At 51.1% G+C, this 16,532-nt stretch overlaps 2 protein-coding genes across 3 annotated transcripts; one reads left to right on the top strand and one right to left on the bottom strand.

The window, feature by feature from the left end:
- Positions 1-1,465: 1,465 nt before the first annotated feature.
- LOC119280330 (NAC domain-containing protein 82-like) lies at positions 1,466-5,503 on the top strand. Of its 2 annotated transcripts, XM_037561226.1 has the most exons (6): positions 1,466-1,597; positions 2,595-3,388; positions 3,532-3,809; positions 4,043-4,201; positions 4,304-4,399; positions 4,495-5,503. In XM_037561226.1, the coding sequence occupies exons 2-6, from the start codon at positions 3,232-3,234 to the stop codon at positions 5,005-5,007; spliced, it is 1,203 nt and encodes a 400-aa protein (XP_037417123.1). In that variant the 5' UTR covers positions 1,466-1,597; positions 2,595-3,231; the 3' UTR covers positions 5,008-5,503. The 2 variants fall into 2 exon arrangements, with proteins under 2 accessions (XP_037417123.1, XP_037417116.1); XM_037561219.1 differs by having other exon boundaries at positions 4,043-4,399.
- Positions 5,504-10,041: 4,538 nt separating this feature from the next.
- On the bottom strand, positions 10,042-11,966 carry LOC119302899 (putative clathrin assembly protein At1g03050). Its single transcript, XM_037579983.1, has 3 exons — positions 11,234-11,966; positions 10,922-11,126; positions 10,042-10,768 (listed from the first exon to the last, which is right to left on the bottom strand). The coding sequence occupies exons 1-3, from the start codon at positions 11,964-11,966 to the stop codon at positions 10,042-10,044; spliced, it is 1,665 nt and encodes a 554-aa protein (XP_037435880.1).
- Between the last annotated feature and the right edge of the window lie 4,566 nt (positions 11,967-16,532).

The following is a 16,532-nucleotide window of genomic DNA, read 5'->3' as shown; positions in this document are numbered from 1 at the left end:
GGAGAACCACGAGCTCCATCACCACCACGCCGTCGTGTTGTCGGAGTTCTCCTTCAACTTCTCCTCTCCCCTTGTTGGATCAAGAAGGAGGAGACGTCCCCGGCTTGTACGTGTGTTGAACACGGAGGCGTCGTTGTTCGGCGCTCAGATCGGAATTGACCGCGATCTGAATCGTTGCGTGTACGACTCCACCAACCGCGTTCTTGCAATGATTACGCTTAGCGATCTTCAAGGGTATGAAGATGCACTCCCTCTCTCTTGTTGCTAGTATCTCCTAGATTGATCTTGATGACACGTAGATTTTTTTAAAAAATTATTTGCTACGTTCCTCAACAAAACATGCATGTAGCAAAGGAGCTCAGAAGCAGACACCGGGCGCCTCAGCATAGCACAACACAACACATAATGGAAAAGGCGTGCTCTCTGGCCGACTCAACCTTTTTCTGTAGCTCCATCATTTGCTGTGTGCATCATACTACATGGAGGTCGGACATTTGCTGGTTGTGTGCATCGTTCTATGTGAAGGTCGGACATTCACCCAGTGCGATTGTGTCACCTCAATGTATCTTTTTCTTTCTGAGAATGTCACCTCGATATATCTTACATGGCTCTCATCTTTTATCAACTGGTGTCAAAGGGCAAGAGAAAAAGGTGAAACGAGACTATCCAAATGGAAAGTGGGACAATTTCAGACTAGAGGAGTACCACTATTTGTAGGAGAAAGAAGAAAAAAAGGAAAGACACCAATCGTGGTCAAACTTCGTACAATGCAGAATGTAATCTTGCCGAAGAACGAGTGGTACCCAAAAAGGACATGTTCTCATACGGCCGTGTGAATATGTTTGTCCGTGGAGAATCATGGTGGACCGACCGCCGATCCTCAAAAGGAATTAACCAGAAAAGAGACCCTCAACAAATCGAGAAAAGACGAATGTTCCTGAACGAAAAGGGCGAGCACCCTGCTTGTGTCGCGTCGGATGATGCACCGTCTGACACGATAATGACACCGGAACATCTCAAACTCGCGTCGTGCTGCTGACTTTTCTCTCCAAGAGCCCACGGACCCACGTCCCGAGCGGTGTGGCCCACACAACCGCTGCCCCACCCATCAGCGACGTGCGGCCCCACGACACCCGTAGTAGGACAGAGAAACCAAAGAACAGAAATCGCATCGTAACTACCGAAACATGGAAACAATTACGCATTTAACCCCCCAGCCCCAAAATTCTCACTCTTTCCCTCTTTAAAAAAAACCCGCAGCCAATAGGAGACGCAGGTCAAACGCCCGGGCTGGACTTTTGGGCCAGGAAAGATTGGGCAATCGTCGCGTGGAGCGGAAGTTTCCGGGAAGCGCACGAGGGGATTAAAAAATACTACTATACTCCCGGACCGGCGGGCCCAGGCAGTCAGTGTCCCGGCCCAGCACCACGCCCCCGGCGTTTTTCCGGTATAAAAGAGCCCCGCACCCAGCGACGCGAGATTGCTTCCCCCAAAACCTCACCTCATCTCATCTCCTCCACAATTGACCAGACGGCGGCGCTCACCTCCTCCCCCTCGGCATCCCCCATCGTCCTGCTGGCTTCCCCGGTTCTCCCTCGTAAGCGCCCCTCCCGATCTCCCCCAATCCCTTCCTTCGATCGATCTGGGTAGATCGGGGCCGATTGTTGCGAGTCATGGTTCGTGTCGATCCGATGGCCAATTCGGGCGATCTGCGTCCGATCCGTCGATTCTGAGGTGGTGGTTAAGCAATCGCCGCACGGATTGGTCTGGTCTTCCGTCCGTCGAAGTTTACGGCCGATTAGGGTTTGTGGTCGATCGATCGGTCGATCTACGCGTTGATTTGGGGTTATGCGATCCAGATGTTGTAGTAGCGTCGCGAAAGTTTGAGATTTGGTCGGGAATTGGATTGTTCAGCGTCTATTTAGGCTCGATTCCTTTGGGTGCCTTGTGATGGATCGGTGGATTCTATTAGATGGTTGAACTAATGGTCCGGAACTGATCCAAGGCAGTTTATTCTAGGAAACATCCGTTAGTTTTATTTTTCGTTTGTGGGAAAAATTACTTTTGTTTTGTTAATAATATCATCTGTGCCTATGAAGTATCATAGCGTGTAAGTTTTGGTTAGATCGTAGGTTGGATGCTAATGTGCTTATTATATAATTTTATTTCTGCTGCACTGATGTGGTTTGTGATTAAGCTCAATATTTTGGGGTACCTGAACTTGGTGAAAATATATTAGGTGCTCACAATGGTTTGATCTTTGGTTATCTAAGTGCAGCGCTGAAAGTCCTGTATGATCCTTTTCACAGTTTTCTTTTTGTCAACTAGTTTTTTCATGAGTTACATCCGAGCCAATATGAAATATACTAGTAAAATCTGGTGAAGCGATGGTGTAGGTTAGATTCATGTTGTTAATGCGCTATTTCACTTTGAATTGCGTACAATGTAAAATTCACTTGCTATATGCAGTCTTTTCTTTGCTTCCTGGGACTTTAGTTATTTGGATCGAAGGATAAAACATAGAACACATGTATTCTGTATTTTTCTGCTGTTTATGTTTTTCCTTTCTGACGATGTTTTCTAATCTCATGCAGGTTTTTGATCTCAGTCACTCATGTCTTTTGAAGTCAGCGAGGGATCCCCTTATTTCCACTCGTGCTACTTCTGGTTCATATATTGCATAAAATTCCGAGAATTCACTTGATACAAGTGGATCATCTGGAGTTTTGTGCGAGTACTTCCTATCATGTGAATCAGTGGTAGTTGGTTTAATTGGCAAGACTCAAACTTCTCTCATCTGAGTTCAGAAACATTTGTCGCTTGAGTCCTTGGTGTACTGCTTTCCTTGAGTCTTGCCAAGCCTGGTTTTCCATAAGTTGTTTCTCCTCCAGCTTTTGGTTGGACCATTCTCTCCTCTGGTCTAATCTCATCCATCCTTTGATCCTCCCTTCAGAATAGTTGTCATAACGTGAGCTGTCCTCTGCTCACACGGCAATCTTCTGAAGCTCTCTTCTCTGGTTCTTGTTTGTTCTCTTGAGAGCTCCTCTCCTTAAGTTTGGTTGATCTGCGGCCTTGAATTCTGTCTTTCGAGGACTGAAGCTTTCTTGCCAAACTTGATATTTCCCTGATTTACTGGTATTGTTAATTGCATAATCTGGTGAAGCAATTCTGGTTGTGTTTCACCTCTTGTGTTCTTCTGCTGATACTGAGCGCAAGACACCCACTGCAGTGATGGCTCAAACTTGCCTGCCACCTGGCTTTCGTTTCCATCCAACTGATGTTGAGCTTGTTTCTTACTACTTGAAAAGGAAGATTATGGGGAAGAAACTTTTTGTTGAAGCTATCTCAGAGGTTGAGCTGTACAAATTTGCTCCTTGGGACCTTCCTGGTAATTTTCATCTATTGTTTTATTTTTTATATGTAATAATTTCACCCAAATTGGTTGGAAATTAATCTATATTTCTCATAATGCTCTCACTTTGGTTGAATTTAGTTCTCAACTTTGTTGTGACCTTCTGTTTTTCTGTGCAGATAAATCATGTCTTCAGAGCAAAGATCTTGAGTGGTTCTTCTTTTGCCCCCGTGACAAGAAGTATCCTAAAGGGTCTAGGACGAACCGTGCCACACCAAATGGTTATTGGAAAACAAGTGGAAAAGACAGAACAATTGAGCTGAACTCTCGCATTGTTGGGTTGAAGAAAACATTGATTTTTCATGAAGGCAAGGCACCGAAAGGCAACAGGACTGATTGGGTGATGTATGAATACAAAATGGAAGATGAAACTTTGGTGTCTGCTGGTTTCTCGAAGGTACTTTAAACTCTTATCTAATGTTTTTGTTTGTTTCACTTTTTTGAAGTATGTTCACTGTATATGAAAGATTCTACCATGCTGGAATATGTTTTGAGGCATGCTCTTTTGCTTATGGCTGAAACTGAGCGTGATTAGTTGCCTTTATATTTAGTTAGAAAGCTGTGATCCTAGTATTTCTTTCAAATTCTCTGCAAGCTTAATTAAATATATTTGCTGTCTGTTTGTTTCAGGATGCTTATGTACTCTGCAAGATATTTAAAAAGAGTGGGCTTGGCCCAAGGATTGGTGAGCAATATGGGGCTCCTTTTGATGAAAACGAATGGGAGAATTTAGATGTTGGATCTTCTATCTTCTCTTTTGCACCGTCCTCAGGTGTAGAGGATCCACAGGTCGAAAGTTCTGCCTTGGCTACTGCAATAGTTATTCACGAACCATCCGCTCCTCAGCAATCTGTTCAATTTTCCGAACATGTTAATATCTGTTCTGATCAGGTCAATGATGCGCCTCCTGAAATTGATGGGATATTGTTGGACGAACTGACAAAGTTTTTGAATGATTCTCCCAACCATGACGTACGTTCGCCGGAGGTATTAGCTTGCTGACTTCTTGCTTATCATATTCTGTATGTTTGTACCGAAGGAATTATATTTTTTTAATAACCTTTTTACATCTTTTGTTGTAGAATTCTGGTCTGCCTCCAATGTCTGAGCTTGAGGCTCAAGCTTTTGAGATAAATACTGCTGAGCTCTGTGACCAATTGGCAGTACTTGCCCAGTCAGGAGATATGCCTGCTGCAAATTTCCCTGCTAGCAACGGGGATGTTATTGAAAACAATTTGCAGCAAACAAACTCTGGACTTGCTATGGATGATGATTATATAGGGTTGGATGATCTGTTTGCTCCTGGGGAAACTTTCTCCTATGATTTTTCTGGTGAAACATTCTCCTATGATTTGCCTGGTGGAACCTTCTCCTATTTGTCTGTGCCAAACAATCAGTTTTCGCAGTACCCACTGGATCAATCATCTAATGGCCTTCACTACGGTGATGGTGCCACTCAATCAACTTTCTTAGCAAGTGGACCGCTTCCACCATTGGAACCAATGCCTAGCACTTTTGATGACATGCCTTCTGTTTCCAATAAGCCTGCAAGCTCCTACTGCTTGAACCCAGCCATGAAAGACCCATTCTCATAGATAGCAACTTTTGAGGTACCAAGTCTGTTACCTTTGTGGTCATTGATGTTGGAAGTTGCTGCTGATTCTGGTTTTGGTTGTCCATCATTGTCTGATGTGACTCTTGATGGATCTTGGATGTTGGTCCCTGCTCGAGATGACCCAACAATGGTGTTTGTATCATGGCATGGCTGCTGCTCTATTGAAGAAGCCGGAACTTGGTTGTGTCTCAATCACGAGCACAGACCGAGCTTAGCTTACTGCTATACCGCGGAGAAACTGTTTTCTGCTGGTTTGGAAGATGTCTTGTCTGGGTGGAGATGCTGCAGTCCATCTTGTTCTTTCTGTAATAACTGCCATGTTTGATGCGTTGTCCATAAACCTAGTGACAACTTAATAGCTTAAGTCGCATCTTCTATCTATTTTCTGTCAAAGTAGTACTACTGTATTTGAACCATCGTCATTAATATTATTATTATTATTATTGTAAACCATCATTATGTTTTTGTCGCCACAATGCTTGATGTCTTCCAGGTGCCAGGTGATTACAGTTGTATTGCCTGGATTCTTTCTCCCGATTTTTGTTTTGTGTGAATTTGTGCTGTTCGTGTGTGTTGATTTGTTGATTGATCGCAGAGCCACTCATTCTATGGCTTTGAAAAAGAACACCAGAGTGTTTCCTATTGCGAATCCACTTTGAATTTGATAAATGTATTGCTTGTGAAGTTGTTTGCGTATGTCAAGCGGTCCCCTATCTTAAACATTTAGAATAAATAATGATGTTTGGTTTGTTGACAAATTAGTATTTACTTCAGAGGTAAATCAACCAATCCCAATATATGTCTGCTGAAAGATCGAAAATAATGGTGGTCCTGAAGTGCAGGTGTTTTCCTAATATAAATATAATGCTGCTGAAGTCAAATGAAGGTTTGGATCCTAGAGTGCAGTCATTGAGAAAGGCATAATGTAGTCTCTGTTATGACCGACATATTAGGTGGGTTGTGGCCCAAGTTATCTTATCGTTATTAGGGGCTTAGCCCAGTTATCTTATCGGTATTAGGGTCGTTTGCTTAGGAGTCAAGTAAACCTCTCTATATAAGGAGAGGAGATGTATCAATCTAATCAAGCAAGAAGCCATCCGTATTTGCTCGGCTTCCCTTAGGAAGCCGGGAGACCTAACCCTAGCCGCCTCTTGCGCCGCCGCCGCCTCTTCTCCACCACGCAAGGACGGCGCCCAGCCGCCGGCCGCCGCGCCCTTGACCTCGTCTTCCTCCATCTTTCCCCTACAATCTCCGCCCTAGAACCAACAGAACCCTAGCTCCTAACACCTTGGTATCAGGTAGCTCAGTTCCGATCATGTCTTCGCCGCCGCCCGTCCCGTCGCTTCCGCTGTCGACCGTCACCACCACGCCGCTGGCCTTCTCCACCGCGCCGCTGCCCTCCCCGTCCGTGCCGCTGGTCGCATTCTCCGGCGGCGCCACCACCCAGATGACGGCGCCCTCCACCGCACCATCGGCCGCCGTCTACTCCTCGGTGGAGATCACCGGGGTCCTCAACGATCTCGTCACCGCCGTCCAGGGGATACAACTATACCTAGCCGGCCCCTACGGGTCGCCGGCCGCCGTGACCGGGCCGGCCGCCCTGCCGTGGTATTCGGCACCCGCGGCGCCGACGGGGCCTCTACACCACCACTGGCCGCTTCAGCCGCCGCCCGCCGCCGCGCCCCAATGGTCGCAGTGGCCGGCGCCGGCCCTCGTCGCGTCACCCACGCCACCCGGGTCGTCGCCGCCACCGCCCTGGCAGCCCTGGCAGCCGCCACACCCCGGGGCCACCGTGACGCTGGTCGGGCCGCTGCAGCTACAGCCAGCCCCCGCCACCGCCCCGATCTGGCCACACTGGCCGGCCGCGGCCATCGCCGCACCCGCCACCTCCGCCGTTTCCAGGCAGCAGCAGCTGCCGCTGCCGGCGCCTCCACCGCCCAGCACCGGGCTGACTACAACCGCGCCGGCGGGCGTGCCGATTCAGCAAGTGCAGTTCCCGCCCTCGCCATCCCAGCTTCCGGCCTGGTTGCCCGGGACGTCACCACCGCCAGTCTACACCATGGCCGTCGACCAGCCGGCGCCCTCCCTGTCGTACGATGGGCCCTCCGGCTCCGCGGGTTTCCACGCTGGCTTCGACGGGCCACCGCTTTCCTGCGGACCACCTGTGCACATCGGACCAATGCCATCCTCTTCGCTGCTCCGTACCGCCGAGCCGTACACTCATGGCGGTCATGCTCAGACACCGCAGCGCTTCGCCAAGCTCGCCTTCGCCACCTACGACGGCGCCGAGGACCCCCTCAACTGGCTCAACCAGTGCGAGCAGTTCTTCCGGGGGCAACGGACGCTCGCGTCGGACCGCACCTGGCTCGCCTCTTATCACCTCCGCGGCGACGCACAGACGTGGTACTACGCCCTCGAGCAGGACGAGGGCGGCATGCCCCCATGAGAGCGTTTTCGCGAGTTCTGCCTCCTTCGCTTCGGACTACCGATACGTGGGAGCCGGCTGGCGGAGTTGGGCCGCCTTCCCTTCACCTCTACGGTGCAGGACTACAATGATCGCTTTCAGGCCCTGGCGTGCGACGTGTCCGCCGTGACGGCTCACCAGCGGGCCGAACTCTTCGTCGGCGGTCTGCCAGATCATATCCGCGTGGACGTCGAGCTGCAGGGACCCCGGGACCTCCAGACGGCCATGTACTACGCCCGTGCGTTCGAGCGCCGCGCGGTGGCCATCCAGCAGGCATCACCGTCCCGGGCCGCTGGGCCGCCACCCTGGCCGGATGTTTCCGAGCAGGGTCAGCCCGCTCAGGCTTCCGCAGCACACCTTGCCGCGACCGCGGCGCACCCGTTCCGCCGGTTCACCTCGGCCGAGCTACTCGAGCGTCGCCGCCAAGGGTTGTGCTTCAACTGCGACGAGACCTACATGCCCGGCCACGTCTGCCCCCGACTCTTCTACCTGGAGGCTGCAGACTACATTAAGGAGGACGCCGTCGCCGCCGGGCTCGGCGACCTGGCCGCCCCAGCTGTTGCGGAGGTGTTTGATGCTGGTTGATCACCTCGAGGAGTTCAGTAAGCGCTTCCCCGCCTTACAGCTCGAGGACGAGCTGTTTGTGCAGGCGGGGAGAAGTGTTATGACCGACATATTAGGTGGGCTGTGGCCCAAGTTATCTTATCGTTATTAGGGGCTTAGCCCAGTTATCTTATCGGTATTAGGGTCGTTTGCTTAGGAGTCAAGTAAACCTCTCTATATAAGGAGAGGAGATGTATCAATCTAATCAAGCAAGAAGCAATCAGTATTTGCTCGGCTTCCCTTAGGGAGCCGGGAGACCTAACCCTAGCCGCCTCTTGCGCCGCCGCCGCCTCTTCTCCACCACGCAAGGACGCGCCCAGCCGCCGGCCGCCGCGCCCTTGACCTCGTCTTCCTCCATCTTTCCCCTACAATCTCCGCCCTAGAACCAACAGAACCCTAGCTCCTAACAGTCTCTTTGATCCTTCTAGCAATATCATTACTCCTTGTTTTCCTTCAAGACGTGCGTGTAATAATATCACAAACAGATCTTGGTCTCAGCTATTTCCACATGCTTTCTGTTGTCAGGTTTTGGCTTCTTTCCATGGGAGATTAGCAGAGATACAAGTCACTGTTTGAAGTATTGTGTATATACATATGTGAATTTTTTTCCTGGAAAGTACACAAATTGCGCACCATATATAGTTTTAGAAAGATAATTCAAGTACTCCCTCTGTTCACTTTTATAAGGCTTTGTAGATGTTTCAGATAGTGTGCAAAACAGCACAATTTCACTTGTCTGAAACGACTTATAAAAGTGAATGGAGGGAGTACAAGATAACTACAACTCGTTGCGAACAACGAGCTTAGCATACACTCCACATCCGGCTAGTCCAACACCAAGACGAAACAACTACAACGCAAAAGAGCTAGCTCCTGTCAAGCTTCCCTCGTCGACGCATCATCCACCCTTTATATATGCCTAAAGGAGGTGGCAAGTGTATGGCGGGGCTTAATCAGACCGGAGAAAAGCACAATTTTGAAGTCACCGGCGACGGCCGTACATTGCGCCGCGGAAGATCCATGATGGATAACGGCGAACACCGAAGGAGCGCAACGAAGGACCTCCAAACCATGTCTTCAGACACGATGCTCCCAACAGAGGGACGACATTAAGAACGCCGCAATTGTGCCTATCCTGCACCCAATCAAAGCTTTCACCTGGAGACAACAAAGCGACACGGCTCGGCGACACCTCCAAGGAGGGAAATGACAGCCGCGGGTGCCATCGCCGCCGCCCCGGCAAAAAACCAGGCAGGATGTTCATCTGTATCGCCGTACATCTCTGCTCAGGTTTGGGGCGTCCTTGTAGCCTCACACCACAACACCTTGCCATCGAAGCCGCACAGCCGTGGTTCGTCCACACCACACACAACAAGGAGAAACACGGCCCAATCATCCACTATCAACCCGCACATATGAAATTTTAGTTGTTAAGGAACCTCTTTGTGATATACTTCCTCCTTCCCAAAATATAAGGCGCGTTTGACTTTGTACGGTCTTTGATGCATGACTTTGACCACAAATATATATAGGAGTATCAAAGTACATGAACTGAACATGTATAAAAGGCATAGTCGTATTTGTCTTGCAAAATAATTTTATTTCATATTTCCGTATACTAATTTTATGGACATACAATATGTGAAAATCATAGTCAAAGTTATGCAACGAAGACTAGAAAAGTCAATCAGGGCCTTATATTTTGAGAAGGAGGGAGTAATAAAAGTCACTGTCCAAGCTTTTCCAATGCTACCAGTAGGCTAGACGCTAGAGTGAAAAATATTGTGCCTTCGTAAACTTTTGGTCAGATAAGAGAGGTCAAACACGCGCTGTTTACTGCAACCTTTACATTTGTTTTGATTTAAACCTCACTGTACATTAGACTACCTGATCTCCAATTCATCGCCAATAATGAAAGTAAATAGATCGAATGACATTTCATGAAATCTAAGAAGCACGATGGTAAACGCCAGGAGGCATGAGCTGCTGCGGTCTCTGCTCTCGCATTGCCAGGCCCCCCTGCCCTTGCATGCCATTCTTGCCATATTGTTGCCACGCCATCTGCTCCTCCGTCAGAAGCTGCTGCTTCGTCTGCATGTCGGACATCTGCACGTACGTCGGCGGCGGCACCACCATCGACGCCGCGAAGGGGTCCCCACCTGGCGCGGCGCTGCACATCCCCGGCGGCGCAGGCAGGGCCAGCATGGGCGCTCCGGGCGGCCGCAAGGCCACGCTGCTCGCGCTGCCGGAGAACGCCTGCGCGTTCGCCGCCGTTGCGTGGTTGTACATGCCTTCGAGGGCCATCATGTCGAGCCCGCCCCCTAGCATCGCGCGCTGGTTCGCGAGCGCGCTCGCCGACTCGACCAACGCCGTCTCCCAGTCCGCCGATGACGGGTCGAACACGTCGCATGTCGGCGCCGATCCGGCCGGGTTGCCGTCGAACAGGGCCAGCGCCAGCTGCCGCCCGTGCTCTTCCCCGGACATGGCGTCCGCCTTCAAGTTCAAGAAGTCCGCCTCCTCGTCGACCACGTCGGTTGTGATCAGCGGAGCCTCCGGCTCAGCATGCGCCGTCTCGCTGGCATCGGGCTCCTTCTCCACGGCAGCCGGCGGCTCCGCGGGCGCCGGAAGGGCCCTGGCGGCGCTCATGTCGTACTCCTCAACCTCTGGCTCCGGGCTGGACGGCTCCGGCGACGGCGGCGGCAGCCTCCGCAGATACTCGGCGCCGCGCCTGTCGCAGATGAACTCGTCCATGAGCTCTAGCCTCTCCTGCGTGATGACCTCCACCTCCGGCACGTCGGACTGGCGGCAGACGTAGGCGTCCTTGCACCACGCGTAGAAAGAGTCGAGATCCTCAATCTGCTTGGCGAGGCCGCAGAAGACTCCGGTCACGCGCTCGCAGTCCGCGCTCTCCATGTCCGGGAACCGCTCCATGAGCGCGGCCATGACCTCCGTGAGCTCGCAGTACAGCTGCACGCTCTCCTTCACCAGCGGGTACAGAGACACCGACACCACCCGGTTCGTCTTCGCCGCGCCTGAGACGTGTCGTTCCATGTCAGTGCACCTCGGCAATGGCATGATCCGAATCCCACACGAGAATGTAAGGTGAGCAACAGTTGCGTGCACGCACGGATGGACTCACCTACGGGTCGGCAGGCGATGAATCGGTCGAGGAGATGCTGCAGTTGCTGGACCTTGGCGAGGAGCTGCTCCAGCGTCATCTCGCTCGTCGGCGTCTCCCTCGGCGCGATCGCCCCCGCCTTGGCGGCGTCGGCGTCCGCCGCCGCATCCTCCCGTTTACTCCCGTCAACACCCTCGCGGCTGAGGCGGTCTCCGGGGGACATGTAGAGCTCGTCGCGGAGCAGCTTGCAGCGGTTGGGGCCGCCCTGCCTAGCCTGTATCCGGTGCTCGAGGCGGTCGTCGAGGTAAGCGGCGTAGGTGCGGACGAACGCGGAGTAGTCCCACGCGTCGTCGTCGCTAGCGCGGCCGCAGAAGTCGGACATGTTGAGCATGCGCGTGCCCCGCCGCGTGGCGTAGAATAGCTCCTGCTCGAACACCGGATCGCCTTCGGCGAGGAGGCGGTGCACGATCACCAGCGTCTTGAGCGCCACGTCCCAACTCCGGGTGCGCCCGAGACGGCGCGACAGCGCGGCCACGCAGGCGCTGGCGGACCCGCGGGAGTCGCGCGTGAGCGAGACGATCTCGCGGATGTGGCGCTCATCGGCGGGGAAGTTCTCATCGTGCTTGGTGGCCTTGACGATGGCCACTTCGAGCTCCGGCGACGCGAAACCGCTGCCGCCGCCCACCTTGGCCAGACCGATGCTGGTCTTGTCCTTGACCGCTCCCAGCGCCTTGCGGAGCTTGCTCGGTGCCATTGTTCGTACGTCCGGCCGGGAAGAGCAATTGGTGGATTCTTTCGCGTGTGGTGCGTCGCGGCGATGGGGAGGAGGGCGAGACGGTGCGTACCCGCTCTAATCTGTCGCCATCTGTCCCTGCTCTTCATCTGACGCTATCCTCTCATCCGCTCCTGTACGTACGTTTCTCGGCTCGAGTACTTCGCATCGGCTCGAAGAAAGAACTATTCAGCTCGTATCAATCACTTCCGCTGCGATCAGGGTTTCCATGGCGAGCGACTGGCGCCGTCTTCTCCACATGATTGGATTGGTGCGCGTGGGTTCCTTGATTCGGCGATGGCCGCAGCACGCCAGAACGACTCGCCGCCATCTCTCTCCCATGGCCGCATCGGGCCGGAAATACACCAATGGCCTCCGCAGGTCGTGCCCCGCTGCCTGAAGTGCTGCCTCCATCGAGAAGGACGGGAGATGCCACGCCGGCGTTCGGCACTATTGTCGTCTTGGATCATGTAAATCACGCGGATGAGGACGGTTCCTGCTCCATCTCGTACAGCCCGCTGCCGACAGTGACCCTGGACGCAGCAAATTGCGACATAGACTTGCTGCTGCGGCATGTAATGGAAGTCCAGGAGTATGACACAGCCATGACACTGTTAGAATACTTGAACAATGAGAGGATCCAACATTTTATTATGCAACAAAATCAAAGATATGAGCATGTAAAAGAACATCAGTTTTTCTTTCAATTTATAGATGATCGCAAGTATCTATCCTTTTACAGATCCGAAAATTTACAATCAATAATTCTGAACAATTTACAATAAAGATTAATCATTATTTTCATCATAAGATTCTGAATCTTCAAATTCACTGAAGAAAGTACGTTGTAACCAAAATAACATGCTTCCTTGCAATCCATTGAGCAGAACTTCAGCAGGCATTTGACATCTTTCCGGACCTCGTAGCAGGCCATGAAATTGCACAAATAATACAGTCTACTTAACACGGTCTACTTCATGTTCTCGGTCATCGCCTTCTCCGTTTAACCTTTACTTGTTCCCTCTTCCTACCCCAACTATCTATGAATCGGCCACTCTAAACCTATTTGCAAGCCTCAACTATTAGTGCATCAATTATAATTCAGAGAAGTTCAGAAAACTCTGACATCTAAACTGCAGGAGGCTTTGTGGAACACAAACAAGTTGCGTGCGATGGTGCCGGCAGCATAGAGCATATAACAATGCTATCCAAGAAACTTACATGAACAACTGCTGCAAAAAAGGGAACATATTTTTGCTTACTGATAATAGAAATACAGTGTGATATCAAACATAGTTGAAATCTGAAAACTATACTCGTTGGACTATTATACAGTCATGCTCTAGGGAGAGAGGGTATTACAATTGTGATGCCCATTGACAAAAAAATTGCTACACCGAAAGGCTAGAAAATCAAACTATTATGCAAGGTGCTGGTTCATCGGTGAAAAGCTGCTCTTTTTCTGAATCGGGAAACGAATTCATTCAGTTGTTGGTTTACAAACGAGTGGGTGCACACGGATATCAAATCCGGCGAGCTCATGGCCACGAGAGCACTCCGGCGCCATGCACGCACGATACTCGCCGAGTTGGCGCTGCACGCCGTCAGCCAGCAGGGGCCCCTCCATGTCCAACTACGGCCGCCACGGCGGCTGCCAGTCTGATCTGGATCTTCTGACGCCGGCAAATCAAGCAGCTATCCCACGGACACACACGGGCCACGATACCGTCGCCGCCACTCCGCTCCGACGGCGTCGCTCGGCCTTGGCTGTCCGCTGAGCGTGGAACCAGATGGGGGATCGTCTTCAGTTTCGTGAGCCGATATAACAAGTACCGATCGAGCCGAGCGGAAGCGCCGGGAGTGAAGGAACAAGCCGAAAAAAGGAGCGCTATAGCGGATGCCGTGGGATGCAAACATGGGACAGGTGGCACAATCTCACGTCAGGTACGCAGGGAAGGATCCGTGGAGACGGTCTCCACCCAATTTTTTTCCGACGACATTTGTATGGATGGTTTCGTCTGTTTTTGTTGTATATACTTACAGTATGTCTAGCAGATCTTGTATAAATCCGGTGAAATGCCTTTTTTTATCGCTTTTACAGGATGGACCAAAAATACGGCCTGAACAAGTCCACTAAAAAGGACCCGGCCTTTTACACGCGGCCCATAAACCGCCCTCCATTCCTCCATATATGTGGGCTCCGGGGCTTTTAGGGTTCCCGTCCCGTTTTCCCACATCCACCTCCGCCGTGAAATTCTTCCTCCAGCGAGAAATCCCTAGACCTCCTGCTGTGATTTTGCGCCGCATTGAACCGCCGGAAGTTGCCGGAGATGGCGTCAGTGGGTGCCGGGCGTGGCGGTGGCGGGGGGTTTGGCGGCCGCAAACGATGCAACGAGGACGAGGCCGGAAGCTCCTCCCTCCGCCCTCCGGTGTCGGAAATGCGCATGGACCAGACACGTTGTCCCGCAACGCCGGAGCGCCAGCGTGGGCGACCTTTCGTCGCCTCGGGCGGATCTTCGATCCGTCAGTCCAGCGCCTTCGGGCGGCCGAGCGCGCCTGGTGGGAGGCGAAGGAGCCCCCCCCCCCTCCCGGAGATGCAGCTGCGGCCGAGCGCGTCCCGACGCTCTTCAAGGAGTGCCAATTCATATATACCCTCTCCAGCACGCTCATCTACCACACCCTCCACGGCAACGAGCCCTTGGCCTGCGAGGACGACTCCAACGACAAGGACGGCGAGTAGATGTGTTATTGCTAGTATGTTTAATGTTTAGTATGATGTTTAATTTTGGTTTGTATTCAAGAAAGGTCTGTTTTTTTGCGCGCAACAATATTATCTTGATTGAATTACAATCCCAGCCATAAGCGGGCACTACTCTATGCCAGTCGGCCGGCCAAAGGCCCAAGTCGTTCGCTTTAAAGCCATAGATTGATGCACCCACAATCGTTGGATCAGATAGACCACACACACACAAGACAGGACCGATGTGCTCAGCTCAAGCTCTCGCATCTCCCGCGCACATGCGCAAAAGCATGATACGGTCACCAGACTTCTGAATACGCTTATTATGGTCACTATATATAACAAGATAATTTTCCCGCGCGTTGTTGCGGGACTTTGTTGCAATAATTTTGCGGAAATTCTATTGAGCAAAAAGTAAAAAAATATACTTTACTTGATTATTTGATAGATACTCCCTCTGTTAACATATCAAATAATCATAATATGTGGCTAATTTTCGCTAGAGTTGTCGACGCTTGTGCCTTTTTCTTGTGACCAAATTGTACGTGTGGGATTCCTTTCTTAATGTACTGAAAGTAATCTGAGCCAGTAGGTGCAAATGCTTGGCATTTTAAAATTTATAAGCAGTGACCGACATAGCAGCAAGGAAGGACATGAACGAAACTCACCTAGAAGGCTAGCCTGGGCAGCACTTTCTGCATTTTATGCTAGTTTTGAAGAGTGTTGTTCACTTTGTACTTGTTAAAGACCAGAAATTGCACATCTATATCGTATTGTTTGTACCACATACATGCAGCATACATTCCAAAATACTTGAGCATTTTAACCTGGATGGAGGTTTAGCTGCCACTCACTTCACTAATTTATAGTATAACTGCCAGGACCCCGATTCCAAGTCATATCGATCTAGCCGGTAACACCTCATATCACTTTGCGGCCTCACGCACGGTATTCTCACGGGTGTCGCCTTACCATGGCCCGGGACCATTTGCGCCTTTTGGCTCACGTATATGATAGTGTCGCTAGCATTCATATGACAGAGAATCCGGACCGACATGACTAGCCGTAAACCCAAAGTGGCACTAACTTACGGGGACAGGCATACATGAATCAACATCGAGCATGTCGGTCAGCAGCGTGTGAATCCGGGCTGTAGCACTGGGCTAACAGGACTCCGGTAAACCGGGCTGTAGCAAGCTAGGCAAGACTCCGGATGTCACCGCGTGACATTTCCCCGAAGGGACAGACACAGGAACGAAGTGAATCACATGCCGGCCAGTCAAGTGTTCCGGAGCAGTAGTGCTAGGCTAGCAGGACTCCGGTGATCCGGGCTGTAGCGGACTACTATGGCTCATGGAAGCACAAGACTACATTTCCCCATAAAAGAGGCTACCAAGGATAAACAACTAGGTTGTCGGATCCCATACATACCAAGCATTTCAATCATACACACAATATGCTCGACATGTGTAAATACAACATGGCATCATAACATAACTCTACGACTCAAGTATTTATTCATTAGGCTCCGAGGAGCGAGATATTACAAACATTGGTCTCATGACCCAACATTCAGAGCATACAAGTCAAAGCACATGCGGAAGCTTTACTTGTCTGAGTACAGACAACTAAAAATGAAGAAGGCTGAGGAGCCTGACTATCTACCAGATCCTGCCGAGGGCACAAGATCGTACCTAAGGTATCAAGCTAAACGTCGAAGCACACACGGAACTATTAGCGAGACTCACGTCTCTCTGCAAAACATAAAATAGGCAAACGTGAGTACAAATGTACCCAGCAAGACTTAC

This window comes from Triticum dicoccoides, chromosome 1A, assembly GCF_002162155.2.
Source record: "Triticum dicoccoides isolate Atlit2015 ecotype Zavitan chromosome 1A, WEW_v2.0, whole genome shotgun sequence".
NCBI lineage: Eukaryota > Viridiplantae > Streptophyta > Magnoliopsida > Poales > Poaceae > Triticum > Triticum dicoccoides.
This window is presented reverse-complemented; position numbering and strand designations above follow the sequence as displayed.

Excerpts from the sequence above, each read along its gene's own strand:
- LOC119280330 (XM_037561219.1), top strand. The coding sequence starts at position 3,232 with ATGGCTCAAACTTGCCTGCCACCTGGCTTTCGTTTCCATCCAACTGAT. Across the intron at positions 3,389-3,531 it reads TGCTCCTTGGGACCTTCCTG|ATAAATCATGTCTTCAGAGC; the intron begins GTAATTTTCATC and ends TTTTCTGTGCAG. Across the intron at positions 4,400-4,494 it reads ATGACGTACGTTCGCCGGAG|AATTCTGGTCTGCCTCCAAT; the intron begins GTATTAGCTTGC and ends CTTTTGTTGTAG.
- LOC119302899 (XM_037579983.1), bottom strand. The coding sequence starts at position 11,966 with ATGGCACCGAGCAAGCTCCGCAAGGCGCTGGGAGCGGTCAAGGACAAG. Across the intron at positions 11,127-11,233 it reads CATCGCCTGCCGACCCGTAG|GCGCGGCGAAGACGAACCGG; the intron begins GTGAGTCCATCC and ends GACACGTCTCAG. Across the intron at positions 10,769-10,921 it reads CTCGACTCTTTCTACGCGTG|CCCGGAGCCAGAGGTTGAGG; the intron begins GTGCAAGGACGC and ends GGAGCCGTCCAG.